At 57.5% G+C, this 25,101-nt stretch overlaps 5 protein-coding genes and 1 non-coding gene across 6 annotated transcripts; 4 read left to right on the plus strand and 2 right to left on the minus strand.

Moving 5' to 3' along the window:
* Positions 1-1,341: 1,341 nt before the first annotated feature.
* BESB_045720 (DEAD/DEAH box helicase domain-containing protein) lies at positions 1,342-9,083 on the plus strand (the record flags this gene model as incomplete). The annotated part of the gene is made up of 10 exons (XM_029363023.1): positions 1,342-3,281; positions 3,527-3,584; positions 3,704-3,800; positions 4,561-5,197; positions 5,568-5,680; positions 6,138-6,262; positions 6,619-7,035; positions 7,378-7,438; positions 7,715-7,778; positions 8,492-9,083. The coding sequence occupies 10 exons, from the start codon at positions 1,342-1,344 to the stop codon at positions 9,081-9,083; spliced, it is 4,104 nt and encodes a 1,367-aa protein (XP_029220389.1).
* BESB_050700 lies at positions 7,955-8,026 on the plus strand. The gene has a single exon. It is a non-coding gene; the product is annotated as a tRNA-Ala (tRNA).
* Positions 9,084-10,394: 1,311 nt separating the features above from the next.
* Positions 10,395-15,499, minus strand: BESB_045730 (uncharacterized protein; the record flags this gene model as incomplete). The annotated part of the gene is made up of 8 exons (XM_029363024.1): positions 10,395-10,478; positions 10,793-10,872; positions 11,601-11,838; positions 12,085-12,193; positions 12,812-12,890; positions 13,318-13,418; positions 13,747-13,880; positions 14,486-15,499. 8 exons carry the CDS (start codon positions 15,497-15,499, stop codon positions 10,395-10,397), a joined length of 1,839 nt encoding a protein of 612 aa, XP_029220390.1.
* A 1,566-nt stretch (positions 15,500-17,065) lies between these two features.
* On the plus strand, positions 17,066-17,356 carry BESB_045740 (uncharacterized protein; the record flags this gene model as incomplete). The annotated part of the gene is made up of 1 exon (XM_029363025.1): positions 17,066-17,356. The coding sequence occupies one exon, from the start codon at positions 17,066-17,068 to the stop codon at positions 17,354-17,356; it is 291 nt and encodes a 96-aa protein (XP_029220391.1).
* Positions 17,357-18,111: 755 nt separating this feature from the next.
* BESB_045750 (hemolysin-III related subfamily protein) lies at positions 18,112-21,349 on the plus strand (the record flags this gene model as incomplete). Its single annotated transcript, XM_029363026.1, has 4 exons — positions 18,112-18,452; positions 19,164-19,663; positions 20,122-20,229; positions 20,955-21,349. 4 exons carry the CDS (start codon positions 18,112-18,114, stop codon positions 21,347-21,349), a joined length of 1,344 nt encoding a protein of 447 aa, XP_029220392.1.
* A 1,187-nt stretch (positions 21,350-22,536) lies between these two features.
* Positions 22,537-24,407, minus strand: BESB_045760 (uncharacterized protein; the record flags this gene model as incomplete). Its single annotated transcript, XM_029363027.1, has 3 exons — positions 22,537-22,818; positions 23,103-23,342; positions 24,060-24,407. The coding sequence occupies 3 exons, from the start codon at positions 24,405-24,407 to the stop codon at positions 22,537-22,539; spliced, it is 870 nt and encodes a 289-aa protein (XP_029220393.1).
* Between the last annotated feature and the right edge of the window lie 694 nt (positions 24,408-25,101).

Raw genomic sequence — 25,101 nt, forward strand, 5'->3', positions numbered from 1 at the left:
GAGTGGGGAAGGTAGCAACACAAGAAGCGAGATAAATCCGCAAAAGCTAGCATTCGTTTCAGAGCAAGGTCGCGGCAAGGCGCATCGGCGGCATCTGCTGGCGACTCTGCATCATTAGTCATTAAGTGGAAGTGTCATGCGGATGGAAGTGCCTCTTTCGCACACGTTCTTTAGACCGCATCCCAGTAACCTCCTGCACAGTGGACAGCTAGGGTGTGTTGACATACCGTAATCTATGAAACTTGGTCTCTGCACTGAACATCGTGAGCACGATCGGTAACTCGATCCTGCGCGTATTCACCCAGCCAGACGCTTCGTTACAGCTGTGTACATTGCAAACGCTGCCCTCCCCCAAGGCGTGAGTTCGGAGGGAGAACCTCTAGTTTGGGAGTCCTTCCGTCAGGGCAAGATCTGTTGAGATTCAGCCGCCACATGGCGGTGAGCCGAGTGCGGTGGTGACGGGCGTCAGCGACGAGCGTAGCGCCGATTTGCGGCGACTTGCGCGTGGACGGCTTTTCCCAGCAGCACACTCGCATCTGAACGACGGTTGACCAGTGGCACGCTTAAGCTTGGATATCCTACGTCCTTGAGACACGCCTTCTAGAGGAAGCCTGGGAAAGTCTTCCTTTCTGCTTGTCTCGTAGCTTGAGACCTGCACATCGGCGGCGGACGGGGCTTCGATTGTCGCGGAAAAAGGCAGCGCAGCATCCTCGTCGTCCGACCTCGGACGGGCGCTTGCATGAAAAGCAAAGACCTTCCGCGTACAGTAGAAATATGAATAAAACTCTTCAGTTTGAATACCCGTTTTTGTTTGAGGAATCGGGTGACGTCCGTCCATGCGAGGGCGGGTTCTGTGACTGCAAAAGGGCGCAGGTGTCGCGCTCGGAGACTTGTCTCCGCTGCAACTGACTGCATGTTTGCCTGCCTTCTCAGCTGTTAGTTCTCACATGTCCGCTCCTCCAAAACCTCATTCGCACTCTGCTCGCTCTTGTCGCCGCCGAAAATCCACATCTCTCCGTCGCCTAGCTGCGAGCCTTCAAGTTGACGCTGGCGCTGGGCTTTTTGCTCGAGGGCCTCACAGGTCGCCTCGAGTCGTATCCATTGACTGACGGCACGAAGGCGTTGCATCGGCGCGCGAGGCGGCATTGTTCTGTGTCTCTTTCCCTGCGTGATTTGGGCATCCCTTTCACGACATGAAGACTGTAGAAGACTCGGCCTTCGGCTGAGGCGGCAGGACGCTGCAGAGCGCGTGTCTCGTCGTTTTTGTTCCGTTGTAGCGCCACGGTGGAGACGCAGCAGGAGGTTTTCACAAAGATGAGCGTCGCCTTGCCCCGTTCAATAATGGGGGCGTGGAGCGGGGCTTTCTTCGCTATCGTCGCTCTTCTTCTGTCTGGGCATGCGGCCGCGGGTTCAGTCGCCGGGCGTGGCGGCAGCCGCTCGCTCGGGCGTTCCTTCTTCTCCTCGTCCGCTTCCTTTTCCGTCCCTGCCCTCAGCTCCCTCGGTGAAAAAGACGGACTTCTTGGTTCCAGCGTGTTTCGGCTGCCGCCGCTACCTCCCTCATCTGTGACCTCCCTCCTCTCTCCTTCCGCTCACGCCTCGCTGTCGTCTTTAAGCGGCTCCCAGCCGCCTTTGTCTTCTCTTCATCGTCAGCGTTTCTCCGCTTCCACGCGGCCGTCCGCACACGCGAGGCGGCGCAGCACCCCGGGGTGCGTCGCGCCTTTTTCCTTCGTCCTCCCTCCCGCGCTCGCATCGCGTGCGTATGGGCTCCACTCTTCTTCGTTGCGCTGCCGTGTGTCTCGCCGCACTTTCCTCTATCTGAGGAGGCCTTTTCCGAAACACGACCTTACGGTGACTTCTCTGCGTTTCTCACGCTTCGGGGAGAAGCCAGGCACGCACCACGGACATCTGCTTGGCGCCGTTGCGTCTGGCGCGCCTTGTCGAGCGACAGGAGGCGTTTTCGCGGCGGTCCCTTCCCTGCGCCCTCACTCGGCGGCCTGGCAGTCCAGTGCGCGGATTTCGTCTTCACCCGCTCCCCCCTCTACTCCTGTCCAGCCGCCAGGCTCGTCCCCGAGGCTAGACAGGTGGTCTCCAGGGCCTTTCGCAGCGGCGCCTCCTGTGCCTGCCACTGCTGAAGAGACTCCTCCGCCCCCGCCGCCATGCCCGCTGACGTTTGCGGGGCTACCGCTGCCGCCGTATCTGTCAGCGGCGCTGGCGAGTCGGGACGTGCAGGTGCCCACAGGCATCCAGCGGGCAGCGCTTCCCGTCGGCGCCTCTGGCGCCGATCTGCTAGTTCACTCAGAGACAGGCAGCGGAAAGACGTTCGCGTATCTGCTTTCTCTGCTTCACTGGCACCACCACGCAAACGCGGAGGGCGCCGCGGCGCCCGCTGCCTCTGAGGCGGTGTCGCTGCTCTACACGCCTCTCGACGCGGAGCCGCGGGGGGAAGGCGCGGAGGGCAGCAGGCACCGCAAGAAACCGAGTGGGCGCGCGCTGACACGGCGGAAAACCGACTTGAGCAGTAAAAAGGCAGCGACAGGAGGGCGCGAAGAAGCAGAAGAGGCGCAGTCGGCTGCAGAGAGCTACCTCTCCCATGCAGCGTGTCTGGACGCTCCCGAGGTCGCCAACGCCGTCGCGCGAGCCTCTGCTTGCTCGCTCATCGTCACACCGACGCGGGAGTTGGCTGTGCAGGTCGCGCACGAAGTCCACAGTCTCCTTCGAACCAACTTCTGTCTGACCAGCAGGGAATCGGAAGCAGGGCGTGCCTCGCCGCTGCAGCGAGCTGCCGACGCGTACGCGGCAGCCAGGCGAGAGCTTGAGGCCGCTGAACACGCGGCCAGCGAGCTGAAGACGGCGGCGGCTGCGACGTCTCAAGAGGGAGGAAAGGGCGCGCCAGCGCTCCTGGCTCGCGCTCATCAGGCGCAAACTGAAGCTGCCCGCGCTCAGGACCGTCTCGTGAAGGCCCGCCTGGCTTTGGCTCACGCCAGAGGCGAGGGGAAGCGCCCGCGCCTCCTCCTCGTTTTGAGCGAGCCTCTGAGGACTGCAGAGGGAACAGCTGGCAACGCCCAGGCACCTCGCGTAGGCGCGGAGGCTGACCCTCGAGACAGCGATAACGCAGGCGACGACGGCGACCGATGCCGTGAAGAGAAGGCCAGAGCGAGAGGCGGAGGCCAGGGCGCGCGCCCTGAGGGCGAGGGAGAGGCGTCGAAAGCAGTCAGCCGCGCGACAGAGCCGCCTCTCTTTGAAACAGAGGTCAAGCAGCTTCCAGCGTGGGCGCGCGACAAGTAAGAGAGCCCGAGGCGAGCAGCAGCGACCAACTGCTGTCGGTGAAGAAGAGACACTCTCTGTCGGGCGTGCAGGAACCGTGTCTACGTACTCCCGCAGCCCATCACAAACAGCGCACAGTGCATGCGGCTCCGTCTGGCTGGGCGCGCTTAGAGAGTCTTTGAGGAAGGCGGCCAACACACACGCAGGCTGCAGGCTGGATGCTGAAGATTCCAAGTGAACTCTTTTTCTGTGTGCGTTGCAGGATCGGCTCGTCTCTCATCGTCGTCGGCGCCGCTCAAACGCTTCGTCACCTTCTGCAGGTCAGTCGGACGCTCCTTGGAGTTTTGTTGGCTTCTGGCTAGCCTTCGGGCCTCCCGCTGTCTGCTTCGCAAGTCTCTGTCTCCTCGTTCCTTGCCCTTCCTTGCTTCCTTCTTCTCAGAGACTGGGGGCCGTCCAGCCGCAGACACTCGAGACGTTTCTGAAGCGCGTCAAGCACGTCGTCTTCGATGAAGCGGATCGTCTTCTCCAGCCTCTCAGTGAGTCTCGGGTATCCGTCGATGGGTTTTCATTTGCTTGTTCAATACAGTCTTCTTGATCATTATTGGTAGAATATACAGGATGATCTTCTCGATTATCATTGGTGGACTGTATGGTCTTCTTGATTATTATTGGTAGAATATGCAGCGTGATGCAGTATGATCTTATTATTATCGGCAGAATACGCACTATGACCTTCTTCATGATGATCGGCAGAGTATGCAGCATTATCTTTTTGATTTTTAGTGGAGGAATACGCAATATGGTCTTCTTGGTTATTATTAGTGGGGTTTAACTTCTTTACACACGGCTTCTGGTTTGATAGAATTATCGCGCCCAGATGCTAGCCATCAAAAGCTGTGCTCTCGCTCCAACGGTCTGATCTTACGAGCCACACAGAACACGCTGTACGGAGCGCAGTTGCGCGGGTGTGCCCGTGGATGGGCTGGTGGTGTCCTGCAATCATAAAGAACTTGTTGGCGCTGCGGGTGTTTTCGCTGACAAGGGTGCCGGGTGGGTGGCCTCTGCGTATCGTGTCGCGGTCATTGCTGTCAGCTTCCGTCTTATTCTATCTCGCTTCTGGAGTGTGTATTCGTCAATCGATCGACGCTTGGGGTTTGACTCAGTCTCGGGATGGAACTGGCCCAATCCGCATACTCTAAGAGTGGATGCCGACTCTGTAAAGTAATTGCATGTCTGCCGCCGCCCCGCCTTGATGTGCAGCGTTTCGTGTGGGCTGCTGCGTGATGCTTGTCTCAGCTCGATATGCGCCGCTGAAGAAGAGGACTTTGCGAGCCTCACGTCCGCGCCCGGCGTCTCTCCTTTTTTCTTCGCTTCTCGTTGCGAAGAAACGGTTCTTCCAGAAGCGGCGGAAAGCTGCGACGAGACCTGGCGCTTCTCTCCTTCTCTCTGCACCAGCCTGCCTCCTTCCGCAAGCGGCTGCACCAGGCGCGAGCAAGCGGAAGAAAAAACGCGAAAGCTCTCCGTCGCCGCTCGAGTTCCTTCACCGCGTCTTCCGCCTGCCGCCAGGCACGCTGTCGCCTTCGCCTCATCCGTCATCAATGGATTTCCAAATCATCGGCGCAAGCGCGACTGTGGGTCGGCCGCTGAGGCGGCAGCTCGCCGATATGCTCAATCTGCGCGAGGCCCTGCGACTGTCTTCTTCTCGCAGTTCCTGCGGGGCTGCAGAAGAGGCGGAGACGAGTGAAGGAGACCAGAAATCCGTATCGCAGGACGAGAGGGAGGAAATGGAACGCGTCATCCAAGACCTGCAGTCTCGGGGACTCCTCACTCTGCAGCGCGACACAAAAGACGAGAGAGGAGAAGGCGAATGGCTCGCAGCGAAATCGGGAGCCCCTGAGAATGGAAAGGGCACACGCCTCATGAGAGTCGTCCGGTAAGGGGATTCACGGCGGAGGGCGTTCAGTGATGTTTCGATTTTTTATGCGGACGGGATTCGGGCTGGAGAGCTGCTTCCCTCCATCAGCGTCCTGCTCAACACAGTTTCAGGCTCCCTCTCTATGTAAAGTAACTTGGGGCGGTGACCGTGCCCGTTGGGGTGGCTTCTCACGAGCTTGAGTTCTCCGGTGTACCGTAGTTACAGATAGAGTCACAGTCGTCCGCAGTGTTTGCTCCACTGGATGTCGACACGCTTCACAGCATCCTGTTTGGTCGGAGGCGTTACCACGGGGTTTTGAGGGGGCCGCGCTCTTTGTGTGTATTAAAGCTCCCTGCGCAACGTTTTCTTCGTCGTTCCCTCGCCGCAGACCTCTCCGAGAATCTGCCGCCGCCGCCTCTCCGCACGAGCAGGGGTGGCCCCTCGTAGGGCTGCCGGCGTCCCTGGAGCACTTTCTTCACCCGTCGCCCAGGGGATTTCTGGGTGAGAACGCGGCGAGGCAGCCGAAAGGGCGGCGACTGCTTTCACGCAGCTGTTTTATGAACCCAACAAGCCCGCAGGACTCTGTGCCTAGACACAAGTTTTCTGTGGACCCGCACGTGCGTTTTGGACTGTCAATCGCGTGAGTGTCAAATATTCGCAAGAAGCCTCGGCGTGTTGTTCCGCGTTGTCTCTCCGCGTCGTGGTCTAGGCGTCGCGTCGCGCGCTTGGCTGGAGAGCCTTTATGCCGAGAAGTTAACGACCAGGAATGTGCAGAAAAGGACATCTGTTGAGGGTAGCGCCGCTTCGCCTGGAAGCACGCGTGAGAACTATGGCCGCAAGCGGGTACAAAACGTCGCGCGTACGTTTTCTGCTCGAGAGCGGCTTTCTGCGTTGACGCAGTGCATCTCTCGCCGCTGTATACGCCTTTTTTTGCGCGACTTGCTTCCTGCGTGTGCAGCCACGCTCGCCTACGAGACTTCCCTGCTGCTGCATGCGCTGCAGCCCCGCCGGGCTCTGATTTTGCTCGCGCACCGGCACTCGGTTGTCTCCTTTCTTCTGCATCTTCGGCGTCTCGGGATAGAAGTAGGCTCAGCTGGCGATCGTCAGTAGACCTGCGGTCGATGACGAGACAATCGTCTCTATCACTCACGTCTGTCGCTGGCGAGGTTCAGTGTCACTGCGTTTCGGTCTACGCGACCCCTTTGTGCCGCTCTTCAAGACCGGGGTGGTCGCGCTGTGCATATATGTATATATATATATATATATATATGTTTAATATATATATATGTGTAGGCACATACATGCAGGCGTGTATCTGACAAAACGTAGCCTTCTGTGTGTCGTCAACTTAGGAAGGGTTCAGGCTCCTTCTCTGGCGACCCGTTCGTTGCCGTCTGAGGCGGAAAGCACTCTTTTCTTGATTTCTCTGATGTGTGCAGCACACGCAGCTTCTGCATGAGGCCTTTGGTTTTCTCTCTCCCCGTCTCACGCATCGCCTGCAGTCAGCGAACGAGAAGATGCCCTCTTTGCCCTCTTCCCCGTCCGCAGTGGCCTCATCTTCTCGTCTTCACTTTCACTTCTCCAGAAGGCAAAGCCTCGCCCAGGCCCCGCGGGAGAGTCCGCTGTCTGCCTCGGGCGCCGCTGCGCATTCGGTTGCGGAGGAGACTGGCTCGCTGCGGTCGCCTGGCGCCTTCTCTATCGCCGAGGAACGGGCCGAAGAGGATGAAAGAGAGTTGGAGAGGGGCGACACGGCTTTGCGTCAAGTGCGGGATGTGGGACACGCTGCCGATGCAACAAGGCCGCGCACGCTGTTACTCACGTCGATGACCACAGCACGCGGACTTCATTTTGACGATGTAAGTGAACGGGTTCGAGTGTGCAGGGATAGACACGGTCTTCGGAGCGAGTTTCTAACGTATCGGCAGGCTGCAGGAACCATGAGTTCCCAATGCCTATACCCGTCTTGATATAGGCGTATATATATATATATATATATATATATATATATATATATATATATATATATATATATATATATATATATATATATTGTTTATATGTGGATATGGGTATGGAGTGACATGAGGGCGACCGCCTGAGAGTATAAGGCGCTGCGTATAGTCGTGAGCGTCTTTTCGAATGTATTCGCATAAGGGAAGCTTAGTGTTGGATTTCACGCCCTGTCTGCATTTTTTCAGCTCGACTACGTCTTTCTCGTAGGAGAGATCGAGAACGCGAGGGAGTACCAGCATCTCGCAGGTGCGTCTGTCTGCCGCCGTCGCTCGTTGCGATTCGACGGCGAGCAGAGGTCTCAGAAGGCCACTGATCTTGTGTAGGGGCACCAGTTGGTGCCAGGGATTCGTGTAGTCGTGCTCGTTTCATCCACCCCCCCTCCCCCCCCTCTTGGCACAACCTCCTGAGCTCAACAAGATGGGTGTCATATTTGTCTGTCCGTGTATGTGGTGCATCGAACTTCCCGTAGGTAACGTGGCGGTGTATAGATGTGGTGTGTGTGCCTTTGGGACTTTTCGGCAGGTCGAGCGGGAAGGCAGGGACGGCGCGGCACTGTTGTTTCAATCAGTGACGCTGCGGCTCAAAAGTAAGAATGCCAAGGGAAGAAATCTCGGCGCAAAATACTCAATGGGGTTGCGCTTTGTGGGTGTATGTCTCGCGGTCCTGGCTGGCATTGTCGAGGGACGCACGCCGCTTTGCCACCGTTTAGTGTCGTATTTCTTCTGAATCGGCGGAAAGCTAGTCCACCGACCAGCGTCCTTCGGGCGGATGGTGTAGTGGTATCACGCCTGATTTGCATTCAGGAGGTCCCGGGATCGATCCCCGGTCCGTCCATCTTCTTCCTGTTAACTCTAGGGAGCTTCTCTGTGGTTGTATTCAGCGCTTTAGCAGTGCGGCGGAACCTCGCAAGCAGAGACGTTATTCGTTCTTACACGCGACGTGGAAAACGAATACTCGTACTGCAGTTAAAACGGGCATTGAGGGAGGCCTACGCGGGCAGCAACTCATGTTGTCCGCTGAGCCCGAGGACGGCCACGTGGCGATCGCTGTTTGATGAGTCTTGTCCAGAGGAAGACGTATGTGTCCTCCTAACGGTGTGTTTTCTATGCGTATGTCGTAGACTAACTCGATCCACTGACTGAGGTTCCAGGGCGCCGGGCGTGTGCGTCCAGCAGGGTGCATTGCCGACGCCGACTGGGCTCTGTCCTCAGCGTAGAACAGCGGAACTCTGCTTTGCAAGACGTGTCTGTCACCTACGTTCTTATCAATTCCATCGGTCTGAAGGTTGTTTCTTCGCAGATCCATTTCCTCCTGGGCCAACATGCTTGGCGTGAAGTTCCAGGACTCACGGCAGCTGCTGGTCCGGCTGCAAGAAGGTATGCCAACCTCTGATTACCTACGGGACTTGCGGAATTTGTCGTCTTCGGAACCAGAAGAAAAAGACTTCGCAACGAGGAAACAGCACGATTCAGAGAACGACGAACAATGCCGCGGAGGCAAAGACTGCGGACAGGTAGCAGCCCGCGGCGAGGCAGGGGGGCTGAACGACGTGCAAGACGAGTCCGCCCACGAGGGAAGCGAGCACGAGGACAGAGCGAAAGGCCAGCTAGCGATGGAGGGCTGCTTAGAAGGAGGGGAAATGAGGCGAACCGCCCCTCGTGAGGAACGGGAAAGAAACGCCACCGGGGTCAGCGAGGCAGACACCAATGAAGGCGGGCGAACAGAAAGCGGCGGCGGCAGTGACGCCGTAGGGCATGTCGAAACCCCCCTGCCTTCCAGTCCCATTAAGACATCGGAGTTCGGGAAACCTCCTGGTTCGCCGGAAACCTTGCTAGAGATGGTTTCTAAATTGTCTTTTCCGTCCTTTTCGTCTCTAGTGTCTCAGTTGTGAAGCTGTGAGGGTTTTGAAAGACGGCCGTTTGCTTTGGAGGCAACATTGCCTCCACGCGGGGGGGGGGGGGGGGGGGTACCAGTTGTGTTCTGTTGGGTACGGAAGCATGAGGCTGCCTCGATAGCGCACTGTATGCTCGACAGGAGCTCTTCTGCGTTGTATGGGTGTTTGAGCCCTTGTGTTGTAACGCAGCTGTCTTTAGTGGCAACAGCAGAGCCCGGGCCAGTTCTGCTTGCAGTGAGCACAGAGTGTCCGCAGAAAGAACTTCTAAGCAACCGAGTCTCCCACATCAGACTGTCTACACGTGAATTTCCCCTTTTAATCGTTTTTCTACGCGTTCTGTGGTACGTACTCGGCTGTGTTCCTTACTGCGTCGACCGGAGCGGCACGCAGCCTCTCTCGCTCCGCGGGGAAAAAACAAAAGTGAAGCAGAAAGAAACTAGGATAACGGACGAGCCAGCGGTGACGCAGGACACGTGTGCAGGGCAAAACTGCATCCAATAAGAACGTTTGGAGGTCAGACGCTTGCGGAAGACCTGCTGGCGGGTTTCCTGAGCTGTGGAGACCACTCTATTTCCATGGCCTGCAGCGAAACGTGAGCACGTGAGCCTCTCTTTAGAATTTGAGTTTTATCATTATTCTGCTCCGAGTCCGGATGCACCAAAAAACGTTGCGGCCCGTCTGCCCGCAGAGATGGAGAGAGGAAGGAATACGCACGAAAGGCAGACAGAGGGCACACAAGACGAGCGCAGTCTCTCTGCGCAGCCACTCCAACTCAGCAAACAAAAACACGCGAACACCCGCTACCCCCACGAAAGACTCGGTCTCTAGAAGGAAGGGAACCGCGGCAGAAGGCGAAACAGTGCACAGAGACACGCCAGACGACAGCTACAAACCTACAGGAAGCAGAACAAGTTGCCTCGTCCCCACTTTCCACTGGAGCCAACACATGAGGTCAACGAGAGTCCCCTTGGCATAGAGGCCCCCGGGAGAAGCGGTCGCAGAAGAACAGCAGAGAGAAGAGATCACACAGCAGGTGGAACAGGAAAAACTGACGGCGTCGACTTCCTTGCTAGTTCTTCATGGCACGGGAACGAAAACTTCGGTTCAGAAGAGGAGAAGACGGCCGTCTGCCTCTCGCGCGAGACTGAACGAGAGACACATCGTAACAACCCGGGTGTTGAACAACTGCATGTATGCATGTATCTTCACGGATGCGCATGCACATCTATTTGAAGTGAGTGTCAGGGCCTACGATACCAGGAAAGAACGAAAAACTCAAGACAGAACGGAACGTATCCGCCGGTGCATCTAGTATGCGTCAGGCAGAGGCGTGACGACGGGGGCGGGCGCGGAGTTTCGAATGGCAACGAAAAAGACGCAGTGGTACTGGACCTGAACACAGACAAGCAGAGAGCGCACGCAAGCGCGTCGGCGCGGAGAAGGACGGCGGAGACCGGCAACGGCGAGAAAGTCGAAAAACACGCGCAGGACGCGACAGCTTTCGCGGCAGGAAGTCGACGAGCAGGCCCCGCACCAACCGCTATGGACACCCACGGCGTGTCTCCTCGACCCCGAGGGAATTCGAGAGTTCAACACACACGAATGGAATACAAAGAGACAGTACAAGAGGAAAAAAGTGACGACAGAGAAGGCGAATCGGCTGCAGTTCAGTACTGTCTTCTCTCTCGTGAATCAGCCCTGCTCACCTGCATCATTGACTTTGGATTCGAGGTGTAGTACGCGTCGCGCCATTCGATCTTCTCGATATCAAACCACAGCCGTATAACTGCGGGAACGAAAAAATCCGCGTCAAAACGCGTCAGGGGCTCGGAACAAGCGAACGCGAGGCATCGCCGACGGCGACGGAGCAAAAAACGCGAGACGCCAATCTTTTTCCCCTCTACGAATTCCGAAAAAAATGCCACCGGAACGTAATTGTCTGCTGGTCAACTCTGGGGGCCCACCTTGTTGACTTTTCCCTTCATCTAGCGGTGTGCGGCGGTGCCCAGGCGAACAGAAATGAAATACGTTAGGTGCTTCGTTCCCTCGTACGCACGACATGCTCGTCTCTCTCCCGCGATGCGCGCGCGCCATAGTTTTGGTCGCTGCGTGGCTAACTCGCAGTGAGCTGCTTCTGAGCAGCGTGCAGTGGTCTGAAGAGACGATACTTTTAAGCTGCATGCGTTTCTAGAAGTGTTCTCCTCTCAGTCAGAACCGAGAAGGCTCCAAAACGCGCGCGTGACGCCTCAGTCAGAGGCAGTACCCGCTCGCCGAGCTGCCGTTCATCGCAGCAGGGGAGAACCAACGTCGAAAATGCCTCAGCCACACCGCGACGACTGACGGCGGGTGTGCATGTCCTTCGCGTCTTGTACTTTGCCTGGATAGATTTCGTCTCACCCTCTGCTTGCCACCCCCTCCTGGCGCAGCCCCGCACGTCCCTCTAATCTACCAGCGCGGTGCCCTGTCCATCGCGTCCTGTGTGTCGCCTTTTTTTGGGTAGGCGCGCTTCCTCACCTTCTTCGAGCTCGTCCCAAGCCAGCTCGATGGACATCTCGTTCGGCATCTCGGCGTAGTGGTAGAGCAGAGGACCGATGTTCGCCCAGAGGCCGCCGGGGGGGAGAATCTTGGCGATGGTACGAATGTAGAGCAGCACGTTTCTCGCGGTGTCGAGGAAATACGAAGTCAGGACTGCGTCGAAGGGCTGAGACGCTCCCGGGATGCCGCTCGGCGTGCCGTCGCATCCGCCGTAGACCTGCGTCATTCGCGCCACATCCAGAGACAGAACAGCGAGGCAAAACAGATGAAAAGGGCTCTTGGGACGCACGAGCAGCCGCTGGACGCCCTCCAACAGCTCCAACAGAACGCGACAAAACTGCGCACTGCATGCTCGTCTCTCTCCCGCGATGCGTGCGCGCCATCGTTTTTGAGAACTTAGTCATCGACGACAGGCTAGAGCGGATTTCGCTGTTTGCCGCTCAGGCCGTCTCCTTCCGCGTACCTCTACGAACTCGCCGGCGCACATGGAGAAATCCGTGTCGGGAGAAATGTGTTCGTTCGGGGATACGTCAGGAATCCACACGGTCTGCAGGTGGTCGTGTCTGCCTCGCCTGCAGCGAATGCCGGGAACAGCCACAAAAAGAAAAAGCAGATGACGAAGGATGTCGGCGCACACGTCCTCCACTCGAGCTTTAGAGGTAAAGCGCACGATGCCCGTCCGGTGCAGTCAAATGAAGACAACGGCTGTACCATGAGAGAGGACGCAGGTGCTAACAAACTATCGGTTTTGAGTGAGATAACTTTAAACAACGGCACATCCGGAGGGCGAGGGTGGGTGGGTCGCAGGCCCGCAACTATCGCGTTGAAATGACGCACAAGAAGAATCCCTACAGTTCAGACATATGTGGATTTAATTCAGGTTGCATACTGACAGCAGGACGCGAAAACACGTCTCGAGGGATCTGAGACAGCCCGGTCGGGTTAGGGCAACAGCGACAAAGTCTCTCTATACTGCCGCAGCAACGCGACACAAATCTCGCCAAATGGTTGGCGGAGTGCCGCTGGGACAAAGCGGCCGTCCCTCCGAGAAGCGAGAAACAAGAGAGGAGAACCGAGAACGTCGCGTAGCTAAAACACCGAACGCCTATGTCGCAGTCGGACTCGAGAGAAAAGGAATGCCAACGGAAACAGTCTGCCGGATTGCCCCCGAAGAAACTCGCAGTCCTCACCGGTTCGACGTTGAGAGGCAATACGGCTGCAGAGGGCAAGACCGGACCTTTAGAGCGTGATTCAGAATGAAATCGGAGCCTGCAGATGCGCAGAGGCAAAATACGGTATATCTACCTCAGCACTGTAAGCGTGCGCTCTCATCCCCGCCGCACTCCGTTGCAAGGCACTGCATACATTTCCGGACACGGAGATGCACCTGCACACGGACAAATGTATGTCGGATACGCGTATGTAGGTAGGTATGCATGTACGTAAATGTACGTAGGTATGTGTGTATATGGTGCAGCACACGCGCGTAGATTTAACCCCAAGAGCCTTCTCCGCTGGGACGTCATGTACTTTAAAAATCCAGGAACGCGTTCCCGCCAGCGAGACGCTGCGGAGTGCTCTGAAGGAGCGGTCTCAGCAGCTTGCATGCCACCTTCGACTCCGTTTGCTGCGGCTTGCCTGCCTCTCGAGTGGCGACGCGCGTTCTCCGGCCCCCTCCTGCAGATTCGAAACTCACCCATTAGCATGAAGTACGAAAACTCGTTGCCCTGGCAGGCGTACCCGCGGCGCGTGACCTCGAAGGGCAGGCGCCCAAGCCCAGATCCGGGGCACAGGACTCTGAGTGAGAAAAAGAAGAGAAAACAACACACCATCGGCTTCAGATGCGTATAGGGTAACGCCTCTCCCCAAGCCGCTCTGTGCGACATTCCACACGCAAGCGGACTGTTTGCCGCGCGTGAAGAGCGTCCTGTGACTCCTGTCTGCGCGACAGCCACTCCTAGCGGCCTGCTCGTAAGAAAGACAGCCACTCGGGTTCATCGTCAATGAGTGTCTACAAACGGCCACGAAATGCCGTCTCAGACCGTTTTTTTACGCAGAGACACGAAACACTGTGCGCTGCACGCCCCGCATTTCGGAAGGCGCGCCTCCGCCGCGGCAGCCTCACCTTGGTGGCTTGGTGCGATCGCGGATGGGCATGCGAGACTCCAGCGCCTCCAGCAGGGGCCCATAGGCGGCCTCCCTCTCCTCTGCGCCTTCCGCCGACCAGTCTCTCACAAACTGCCGCAGAGTGCTTCTCACCTGTGCAGGAATCGAGATTCCACGAATGAGCGTGTGCATGGGCACATGCACCTCGTCGTATGCTTGCATCCCGACACGCATGTCGCGCCATGTTATACACACACCGATATACAGGAAAAGCGTACTTATGCTGCGTGGTGCCTCCTTGTGGACAGGTACATAATGAAAGTCCGAAGAGAAGGGGGCAGTCAGTCTACGGGTTCGTCCACACCCTGGCGTGAAGAGCTATCCTCAGCACTGGGAGCAAAGGCGGCTACGCAGACAGAGAAAATGGACAGCAATAGATAGATACTGATACACAAACAGATATATAACGGTACAGAAGCACAGCAACAGACAGAGAGGTAAAGACATACACATGCAAACGCCTAGGCAAAAGGGACATGGGCAGCCCTCTGTCGTCGCGAGTCGGGGGCCCGGAGAGTTGCTCGCGTAACTCAGGGACAACCCGCAGGCGACTTGTCGCTGAGTTTTTACGTGGAGCTAGCGTCTTGAGGCAGAGCACTCGCGTGCGAAACAGGCTGACCCGTTTCGCTTGCACATGAACAGCAGGCGCGTAGCTGTACGAACCCTTGTCGCCGCAAATGCATGCGGGGTCTACGTACCTTGGACATATTCCGCGCGAGCTTCTCGTGGTCAATCGCCATGCGGTAGGAGTCACTGGGCGCCGAGGACTCTCCGCAGTGCCCCTGCGATGGCGGCGCGGAGCATGGGAGGCCGTCGCCAGCTGCGAATCCCGATCCCCTCGCGTCGGCGGGTCCTCCACTATGCGTCTTCTGATCCTGGTCTGGCTGTCGCGGCTTGGCGCAGCCCGCGGTTGACTTCCCGTTGCTCTTCTTTTTCTTCTTCTTCTTTTTCACTGACTCGCCGGCGGCTGCACGCCCGCCTCCCAGCTCAGGCTCCGGCGGGGGCAAGCCGGCGTAACTGCCGTTCGCAGCTGTCGCCTGATCGCCTCCGCCCGGAGGGTGCCTGGCGCTTGGCTCCCGCAGGCCGCGGGCGCCGACGTCTGCAAGCTTCTGTGCGAGTTGTCCTCTGTGCGCGTCTTCTGTGGGCTCGGTCGTCACGCAGCCGGCGCTGGGGTGATGGCAATCGCAGCCGTAGCAGCCCTCGTCTCTCGCTACTGCGGGGGTGTTGTGGCTGTGGCTCTCTGCGCAGGCCTGGGGCCTGCCTCGGTCGCCGTCGAGACTGTCGGAAGGGAACGTCCCGTGAGGCTGCATGTTGCTGTTATCGCTGGCGATGAGGACGAGGTTGATGAAGGCTTGGTTGCAGGCGATTGCGTCTTTCAGCCTCGCAATCCGCGAGCCGATCGACTCCTTCAGCAGCGCTCTGTCTTCCGGGGCGAGGCGCCGCAGATGGCGCTCTATGCGATGAACCTCCAGCAGCGCGTCGTGTTCGTACAACTCGAAGGCCTGTCTGACACTTGCAAAGTGCTCCAGCTCCGCTTCGTCTGGCTCTTCTTCCTTCCCCGTCGAGACGCCCTCTTCCCCCATGTAGCCCAGTTCGTCGTCGTTCTTGCCGCCCGCAGCGAGCGCCGCCACAACGGCGGCGGGGGAGGCAGACAAGCCCGACGAAGGCGACGGCGCTAACGCCTCCCCCGAGGCTGGGCCTGCGATCGCCATGGTGCACGCAGACAACGCAGACAACGCCGGCTGCGGAGATCAGACCCGAGGGAGGCGACGCGAAGCAGAAACAGCTGGAGGCGCCGCAGCGACTGAAGCAGTGGGACCGGCGACGATCCGGCGGCGCGCGAACGAGAACGGACTCCTCAGGCTCTTTCCGAAGCCGCAGGGTACCGAGCGGAAGACTGCGGAAGGAGCCACTCGAGGGGCAACACCGCCCAGACCCCGGGGCCACACGCACCAGGGAGGGGGACGGCGGGGGCGGGGCGGGGTGGCGGGTAGAGGCAGGGGGCTGGCAGATCGTCGATGTTCAATCGACGGGAAAAACCCAGAAGTCAGTCGCTGGATCTCGCACGAAGAGAGTCACCCGCCTCCGGGCGTCACAGCCGGAGGCGCGGGAAAGCCAGGCACAGAGAGCTGTTGGGCCGCTTTCTGCAGAAAGTGTGTGTTCGTTCGGTCGACTCGGCGGTTTAGAGTGCAGCATGTCTGCACGTTCACTCGATCTTTCGAGATGAATCCGCCGTCGTGGGTTTCGCGTCCTGCCAGGCGCACACGGAGCCCTAGTGGCTTTGCGCGGAAGCGCGCACGAAGGAACGCGGGTCGAGAGCGAAAAGCAAGGTTTCAACGCGCTTCCAGGATGGCGACTGCAGGTGGAGCGTTAGCAGACTTTGCACCAGTAGAGCGTGGAAGCGACGTCCTCGCACGTCTCCGGCGCAGACGGGAGGGTTACAGCAAACGACTCTGGCGCAGTCTCCGGGGCGCGTAGAGCGAACTGAGCAGGAGAAGCAGCGTTACCCACTCGCTCGGTTTGCTTCCTGTTTCGACTTCACCCGAGACGTAAGGAATGTAGAATTTTCTGTGCTCTCCGCAAGAGTGCAAAAGCTTTTTGCGTCAGGCCACCTCGCCGCGTTCGTTTCACCAGCAACCGTGCGCGAAGTCGAACTTGAATTCCCTTTCGACGGCGCAGAAGTGCGCACTGGCTTTGGCGTCGATCGTCCTGTCCGTGGGAGTCAGCATCCCGCGCTCGCCCTTTCCCCTATCGCGGGCCCCCCTTTGGGCTACTTTTTGAGAAGCAAGGATCCGCCTCGAGTGCTAACGCGCACCCCAGGCGGGAAACACGCATGAAGACCCTGAATGCTCGTAGAGTCTGCGTCTGTCTTCACAGGCCACCACGGGGGGTTCCGCCGCGGGCTGCGCGCGACGGCTCTAGTGTGTCTCTCTGCGCAGAGTCTCGCGCCCAGACGGCGCAGTCCCGTCAACGGGGCCTTGCGTGCGCGCCGCCCTCAGTTTCTAAGGCCATCAAGACTGTGCCCTGAACTCTGAGCAAAACCGCCGTTCCCCGTGGATCCCTGCTGTTCGCTGCAGCATGAGCGACTGAGAAGGCTAACGCCGCGCTGCGCGGGAGCCAGACAACTAGGCGGCGCCCCGCGACTCTAGTCACGCCTTCACCAAGTCGCGGGCAGCGAAGGATGCGTTTCGGGCCATGCCAGACGGAGGTGCCAGTGGAGCTAGACAGGACGGACTGCGCTGTCTGACCTCTTCGCGTATGCAGTTTGTCTCCGCACTATGAGGAGTGATCAACGTCGTTTACTTCCGGCGACAACAGAGGCGACGCCCGTGGAGGGCGCGGCGACAGAAAGCCGCTTCGGCGAGCCGTTCGCTGGGCACGCGCGAGCCCCGCCGCCAGTCGCGGCGCGTTGTCGTGTTTCTGTCTCTGTTGGACAGCTCCTGAGGAAGCCTCTGCTTCGCCGCGTTTTCTGTTCACGACTTCAGAGGTGCCTCACTCTAGGAGCTAAACTCGAGGTCGATCCAGCGCGCCGTCTCCTGGGCCTGGACGTTCTCAGCAACCGCTGGTAGAGGACGGCAGAAGCCGTCAGCTGTGCTACACACAGCGAAGCAAGTATGAGCCAACGAACCGCGGGATATCCGGTTAGACGCCGCTCACGGATCTCCTGCAGACCGCATCGAGCACCTCCAGGTTGGGAGGGAAGCTAGTGCCGCGTCGTGCCTGAGCAGACTGCGATGTTTGTATAAGCTCGCTCGCCACGGCTTTTTGTGTGTGTGCCGCGCTGCGGGGGTGGGTGGCGAGGTCTGGCGGGTCACCTTTACAACGGAAGCTGCAAGGCCCCTTTTTGGCTGTCTCCCACGTCGAGGAAGCGTTACTTGGAAACTCTGTTCGCTTTGTGTACCTATCGCGGAAACGGGGCGTGTTTAGGAATGCGGACCTTTTTCCCCGATTGCGAAGCGGTAGGCTTTTCCCTTCCGTCGGCTTCCGGCGTGGCGGCGTCCTGTGGCCTGCCCGTGGTGAACAACCAGTCCGACGACACTGTCGACTTCCAGAAGTACTCCTGGATTTCTTTGGCGTCGTACGTCAGTGTTTGAACGGAAGAAAGGAATATTTTCTCCTGTCTGTGCCAGGGTGAGTCCCTCTGCCGCTGGTGCGGGTGCCCCCTGCGCTGGTTCGGCCGTCTCGGACTGCGTGGCGTTCAGGGTTCTCTTGATGTCAACTTCACTCAGCTTCTTTGGTGCTTTTCATATCCGTCGTCGGTCTGTGGACGAGTTCTGGTGAAGAATCCTGAGGAAGCGACACATTTGCTGGATGGCTTCCCAGAATGAACCCGCAGAACGCAGGCAGGTTGCTCGTCGGCTGCACGGTTGGAGTGTCCGCATACTGTCTCTGTTGGCTGTGCCTTCCGCCCTTTTATAGAGACACACGGGCGATCCAGCTCTTGTTTCCCTCGCCGCTCTATCTGATATACCTTGGAGCGTTCGGCGTCCTCTTTCTCGTTGTGGGCTCGCTTTGCATCGGCAGCGTTTTGATGCTGCGCTACGACGACCCGCGGCTGGGCAAGAGGGAGGAAGATCTGTCTCCCGGAGTTCCTCTCTCTTCTTCCTCGCAACTCGCGGGACGGCGAATCGAATCTGCTCTGTTCGAGGTCAGCGCAAAGACTGAGTGCGGCGGGTTTCGAAATGGGGATTTCATCACGGAGTTTCGGTTGCGCACGTTGTCTGCCTGTCCGCAGTTTAAAGCACGTGTCTCAGTCGTGAACGTTTTTGCGGACGTCCTCACACAATTGTTTTGTAAGGCTTCACTCTTCGGATAATGCAGTAAATCTTTTGTGCTGGGGCCCTTTCCTCGGTCAGCGGTGTTCGTTACTGCCGGATTGGCTGTTGTAGACCGTGCTCCATATCGCTAACTTCCGTGACGTGTTGCGTGTTTTTTGTCTACCGAGTAAGTCGCTCTGCTTGCAGTGGTTTATAACCCTGCAAACGATCTGACGGCTTGAAAGAACTTGCCTGCTTCGAAACACTGAGAAACGCTTTCTCTTTGGCGCCATTTGTGCCGATCGGGAGGGCGTGGCTGCTAACCTGTTGAGGCGACCAGCGGCAATTTCTTGCGCTTCCGCTTGCGCAAAAATCTGAAGTTGCTCTCGAGGCCGCAGCGTTCCCTCAGGGGTACCGAAACGCGGGAGAGGCAAGTGGCAGCAGACTGCTTCATCTGTGTGTCCGCTCCTTCGCTGTTGAAACACAGCAGCGGCGTTTGACTCAAAAGACCTGCTCCTCGTGTTCGCCTGGTCTCTGGCGGCCACAGCAGGCGCCAGGCTGAACCGCGCAGACACGTGCATCCTTTCTTCGGCTGAACTCTGCTCTGGGTCCTTCGCAGGGCTCTCGACAACATGGCGGGGGAAACCAGTGAGTCGCGGTACGGCGTGCTGTCTGAGACGGGCTTCGCTGAGAAGCTCGAGGAAAAGGGAGCGGGTCTGCGAGGGCGCCAGGCCAAAGTCTCGACTTCTGGGAACACCTGCAGACATGGAGAGGACAAAGTTTCATCCCGTGTGTCTGGTAGTGCGCCGCGGGCCGCGAGCAACTCTCCGACGACGAAAGCGCGCATGTGTTCGCTTTCGTCGGATGGGTCTGTCGCCGAGGGCGTCATGACCGTTCGGCCTTTCCTGCGCGGAAAAATCCACCTGGCGCTGTTTCTCCTCTCGCCGCTCTGGATCTTATTCATCCTGAGCGCATGCAGCAGTCCGAGCTCCTTCGTCGCAGCCGCCATCTCCTGCTTCACGTTCGTCTGGAACTTCCTTGCCAGCGCCCTCCTCCACTGCTTCGAGTGGACGAACCGGCCGGGGCTCTATCAGCTGCTGCATAAGCTCGATCACGCGGGTAGGTGAAAAAGAATCCCGCGGCTCGCAGAGAGATTGGGGGAGGCGAAGACGGACGTGAGTTTGCTCGTGGCTGCCTCAGGGGTGGAAGACGGATCTCTGTTGTTTCGGAGCTGGAGCGACAAAGAAGGCTCGCAACGCACCGGCGATGAAGGTGCAGTGTCTGAAGAGGATGGGACTCGTCATCGTGGAGGGAGAGTTTCTGCATCGACTTGACTTTCCCATGCCTCTTTTCGCGATAGTGAATCTGCCTGTATCGGTTGTAGTCCTTCCCCCCGTGTTATGTGGTGTGTTTCTCGATTGGCGGCGCTTTTTAGATGCAAATCCAACTTCCGTGAATAGAGTGGCACGCTGGTGAAGACTGAAATTGTGGAGCTAGTCGCGCGGATGATGCGCGGGGGGCTCTCAGATCATCTGTTTTAACTCCGGGACGGGGCGTTGTGCGTCGTTTCTTTGAAGGGATATTTATGGTCATCAGCGGCAGCACGACCCCCATTCCGATGCTCCTTCTCGACGCCAGCTCTTCTTGTTGGCTGCTGCTCGTCCAGCTGGCAGCGACCATCTACGGTGAGGCGACGCGAGTGAACGCGCTGCATGGATCGCAAATACTCGACCCTGAAAGCGAGAACAAGTCTTCGTAGAGCCTTGCGGGGGGACAGCGAAAAGGATCGAGTTGTACCAGAGAGGTGGCCTGTGCGACTTCCATTAGGAGGTACTCGTCGCGTGCGATCGGACTGCTCGTCTCGCAAGGCCCTCTCTCTGGTGGCGTCGCGGGGCGAGGAGTCGAGTATTTTCCATGCATACCGGGCGTAGGAAGGGTTCATGCACTTTTTAAACAGATGCTGGGCCTGCCTGCTCCTTGATGTTTGTCCGTGCAGAATACTGAGCTCTAAGTTCTGTCCTCAGACATCATGTGAAGAGAGTCGCTGATTCCGTGTTCCTTGTCTCGCGCGAGATTGTCTGGAGTCCGCGCCCTGTTCGACCTGAATGCCATTTTCTTGTTGCCCTTTTTCGTTCATCCCTCCCGTCTCTCGGGCAGCTCCCATGCGATCCCCGCACGAGAGCTTCGTCCGCCAGGGGCGCCGAGCCAGCAGCGCAGAAGCAGTTCAGACAGGCGGAGAAATGGTCACGCTGCTGAGACTGGGGACCGTCTTCCTCTCATGCTCGTCTTCGGTGTCTGTGTTCTTCTCATCTAGGGGCTGTTTCAGCCCCCCCCTGTCCGTGCAGCACCGCATCCGGACATAATTGGTGCGCAGCCTCGTGTGTCTGCGGTGATCCTTCTGTGGTCTCAGGTTTCTGTTCGATCATATTCGGCGAGTTGACATCGACAGGGCGCACCCGAAGAGCTTACACGTATATCTTTGTGGGGCTATTGCACGCGTTATTCCTCTCAGAGTACTACCGCGTTTTGAAGTCGAGCGAACTGGTCGCCGTTTTTGCTCTGGCATCGCTGTATGTTGTGGGAGCGCTTGTATACAGCTGCAAGCGGCCAGACCCCTTCCCAGCGATTTACGGCTTCCACGAGGTCTTCCATTCCTTTTGTTTCCTTAGTTTTCTTCTCACGTTGTGGCTGGACTACGTCGTCATTCGAAGGGTCGAGTGGGGCGCCGCGCGGAGTGCAGGGACCGAGCTAGATGGAGCTGCCGCGGATGCGGAAGCGGCTGGGGTAGCAGCTGGTCCAGGGTAAATCGTCTCATCGTGGAGAGATTTTCTTTGGGATGGAGGCGTAACCTGCCCGCGCGACGCCGCGAGAATAAGATTTAGACGGGGCGAAAAAGAAGAATGGGTGCCCCAGGCGAGCGTAAAAACAAAGTGAGGGCTTTGAGTTACTCCTGCGTTGAGGCCCCCGTAGGTCACTGCCATATTTAGAACGTGGGGTCTTTCAGCATGTGCATTGTGGCTGATCTACAGTTAGAGATGTCACTAAATACTACGCATTTCTTCGACAGCTTGCTTGAGATACGCAGCTGTAACCTGTGTTCTTTCCTGAGCCCCGCGTCTGGACTGTTCGCCACCGCAGTAGGGATCTGTGTGGCGTAGCTGCGTATGCGCATGCGCGTATGTGCGGAGTCACTTCTTCCTCGCTGAAGAAGGAATATCCTGTGCGCGTGCACTTCCGGGCCACGGTCTTATTATAATAGTCGTCGCTTTCAGTCAGCGTCGTTCTAGCCGAGGGGAGGCAGACAGTTAGTCTAGACCAGAGATTACTGGACACAGGAAAGAAAAGACAAAGTCAAACAGAAGCACGCAAAGTAAACTTGAGGGCAGACCACTCTAGTCCGCGTGCCGTAGCGAGAAGTTAGCGCTCATTCGCATTCAGGTTTTTTTTTTACCAGTGCTCTTGGGTCACGTGGCACGAAATCGGTGTAAAGGAGCCGGGCAACACCTTTACAGATCAGAAATATGGGAACTCACCTGAATTCTACTGCCTGTATAAGAGGTCAGACTCGCAAACGCGGGTATTGATCGTCTGCTGATACTGTTAGTTGCGTCGCTCTGGTACGAATCTACGGGATGCTACGGTTAGGTCAGAAGTTGAGACCTGTCTGTGTATCGCTCTCGCGTGAGGGGGCACGCACTCGGCTCAATAAAGGGCAGTTGCTGTGGGATATTTGCTGTCAGAGTAGAGTGAAGAAGCAAGTGCCAAAGTCCTCAATCCGGGCTGGCGTGTGCTGAGCGAGCTAGGGCAGCGAAGGTTTTGCTCCGGCGGTGTTCTATCCGTGGTTGAGTATAAAGACGCACTGCATGAGCCGTTTTACCCAACGCACGAAGTAAGTCACAGCGGCAAAAAGGAACGCTTCTTCAATCCCATATGAAGGCGCGGACCGCATTCATATTGGACTAGCCCTCACATACGAACGCTATGCGTCATCGTCATCCCTTATTTGTGCACAGCAGACGATGAGCCGTCATATCGCTCTCTTTGAACGGGTGCGGCTTCCTGCCCATCACAGCGCTGGTCGGGTAGACGGTGTAGTCTTCCCAGCGGAAACGATTTTTGACATTGTGGTCTGCGCGGCCTTCTTCCGCGAGAAAGCTGTTGCTTCTCAGGTTTGGAACGCTTTTCGACACCGGCAGCCTCGTACCGGCATCCCGAAGGGGTGTCACTGTTTCAGCTTGGTGCAAAGGCCTGGGATTTTGTGAAGACCTGAGGACCTGTTCACCAACAGAATAATCGATAACGGTTACGCTCAAACGTAGACATCCGCCGAACTGCAAGTTACAACCCTTTCGGAGGGGGAAGGGTTCTCATAAAAAAAGCACGTTCGACAAGTAGTTTCAGCGTTCCGCCTGCTGCCGATAGGCACCTTCCGGTCATTAGCGTTGTGAACCTGGGTAGATGTCCGTTAGAACGTCCGGCCTGAAGTAATGAAGGAATTTAGCTGCGACAAAACAGAAGTTCTGTGTGTAGAATGGGCAAGGACGACTGCAGAACTCACCGTCCGGCTTGCCAGAGGAGATCTTTTCTGTGAGCTATTGCGCGTGGTAGCTGTATTTGCTTTGCAAGGAGAGGGCGACGAGGAAGGCCGTGGATGCAGAACAGGAGACTTTTGAGCCCGCTGGCGCAGCCGCCGCGTGGAGTAACTGCAGTTCGCCAGTAACCGCTCGTGCTCAAGCAGATCTCGGTTTGTCCGATTCACAGCCACCGGTCGCGTTGCTTCCAATCGCTGAAGAAGGATCTGCAAAACAACAGGGAAGCCAAATGTCACTTGTTTCAGCATCAGATCCACCATGCCTCACTGCGGGGTTGGTACGTTGTAAGGGTCGTAGGGCACTAACTGTGACCATTGGTCTCTCCTATGATACAGTCCCACCGGTGGCGTGGAACAGCGCTCTCCTATTCCCACCACGGGGTGTCGGTTTTGAGCTTGGCACATCGCTGTTATTGTTGCAGCAGCGTTGCTATTCAGCTGAAAATGAATGCAGCGGAAGCCGTGGTCCTGCCTCAGACTAGTCTACCGTGTGCCTCAACCGCCCCCCCCCGATCGGGTGACAGATGGGCATAATCCCTGCTCGAAAGTAGAGTCGTGAGCGCAAATCAGGTGCCACCTAGCAGATATTTGTCTTCTGGGGGTAGGCATCTGTGCTCTGTAAGACCGGTACGAAACGGGGCTGCTCTCGGGAAGCTCGCTTGTCGTCACGTATCGCGTGAGGCTATCGCGCCGAGTCGGTAGAAGTACACAACTCTCTGGTGCGGACGATGCCTGCCCCCTCCCCCCCCCCCCCCAGGGTGGTGAGACGGAAAAGAGGATCAGCAATCGCTGAATTAACCTGGCCGTCCAGTTATCCCACGATGGCACCACGGGATGGTACGTCTGCCCCGCTCTTCTCAACCGCCGCCTCTCCGATTTCCACGTTCTTTCGGAGTGCAGAGTCAGGAAGAAGCATGTGTGTACCTGATTCTGCTTGTAGATGCGGAGAAGCTCTCTCCGACGCGCCACTTGGTTGAGGATGTGGTATTGCGGCTCCTGCGTTCTGGTGAGAGGCGAGGGTCTGTTCATGGTCGTTGCGATGGCACGAAGCATCTTGAAGTTCTCGAATGCATCATTCATTTTTTTTCTCTGGTCAGCATAATAATCTTTGCGGACTGCCCGATGGTAAGCGTTGCTGAGAGGCACCCGCGTGTCTACTTGAGGCTTCATCTTCCTCAGTCGCTCTTGATGCATCCCGAACGCCTCCTCCCATGCTCGCTGTCCGATGACGGGGTTGCCATGCGTACAGTCGGTCCTCCGGTTGAAGGCCATGATACTTCCTGTATGGGAGACACGTTCGTAGTGACGTTATCAACGGCGGAAATGGCTCTCAACGATGAGAGCGGCTGATGTCTCATTGGAAATACGAAAAAAAAGACGGATATAACACTCCGCGCCAGGTTCAGTAGCGCAGCAGGAAATTACCTCGTTCGCCTCGTTCGGAACGATGGCGTTATGTGTGGCCTCATGAGGCCACACGCTAAGGAAAGGAAGGAAGAAACGTCCGGGGTGACCCCCCCGCATCTTCCATCCCTAGGCGGAGTACACAGGCGAAGGTTGGTCTACGAAGACTGCAACTATATTTCTTAACGCAGGGTTGCTTGAGTCACCACAGCATGACGGGGGGAGCAAACTCTCCACCACATTGTTAGATATTCAGTCAAGTTGTTGTGGTTGAGGTCCTAAAACGCCTCGGGCAGAATTTTGTAAGTGCTCGACGATACTGGCGAAGGGAGCCTCTGGGACGGGATTGGCTGGCCTCTAATCTCAGCGCCACAGTCGAAGGTTACCGCTGGCCGCAAGACGCTGCACTCGTTTGCCGTTTTTCCTGTTGTACGACAATGCATTCGTCCTGGAGTGCTTCTGGAAGCTAGCAAAAAACAGACGCTTTAGTCGTTTTCTTCACCGTATGCCTGTTCTACAGGCAGATGCTCGGGGCTTGATTTTCCAAAACTCGCTGTGGGGC

This window comes from Besnoitia besnoiti, chromosome III, assembly GCF_002563875.1.
Source record: "Besnoitia besnoiti strain Bb-Ger1 chromosome III, whole genome shotgun sequence".
NCBI classification, from domain to species: Eukaryota; Apicomplexa; class Conoidasida; order Eucoccidiorida; family Sarcocystidae; genus Besnoitia; species Besnoitia besnoiti.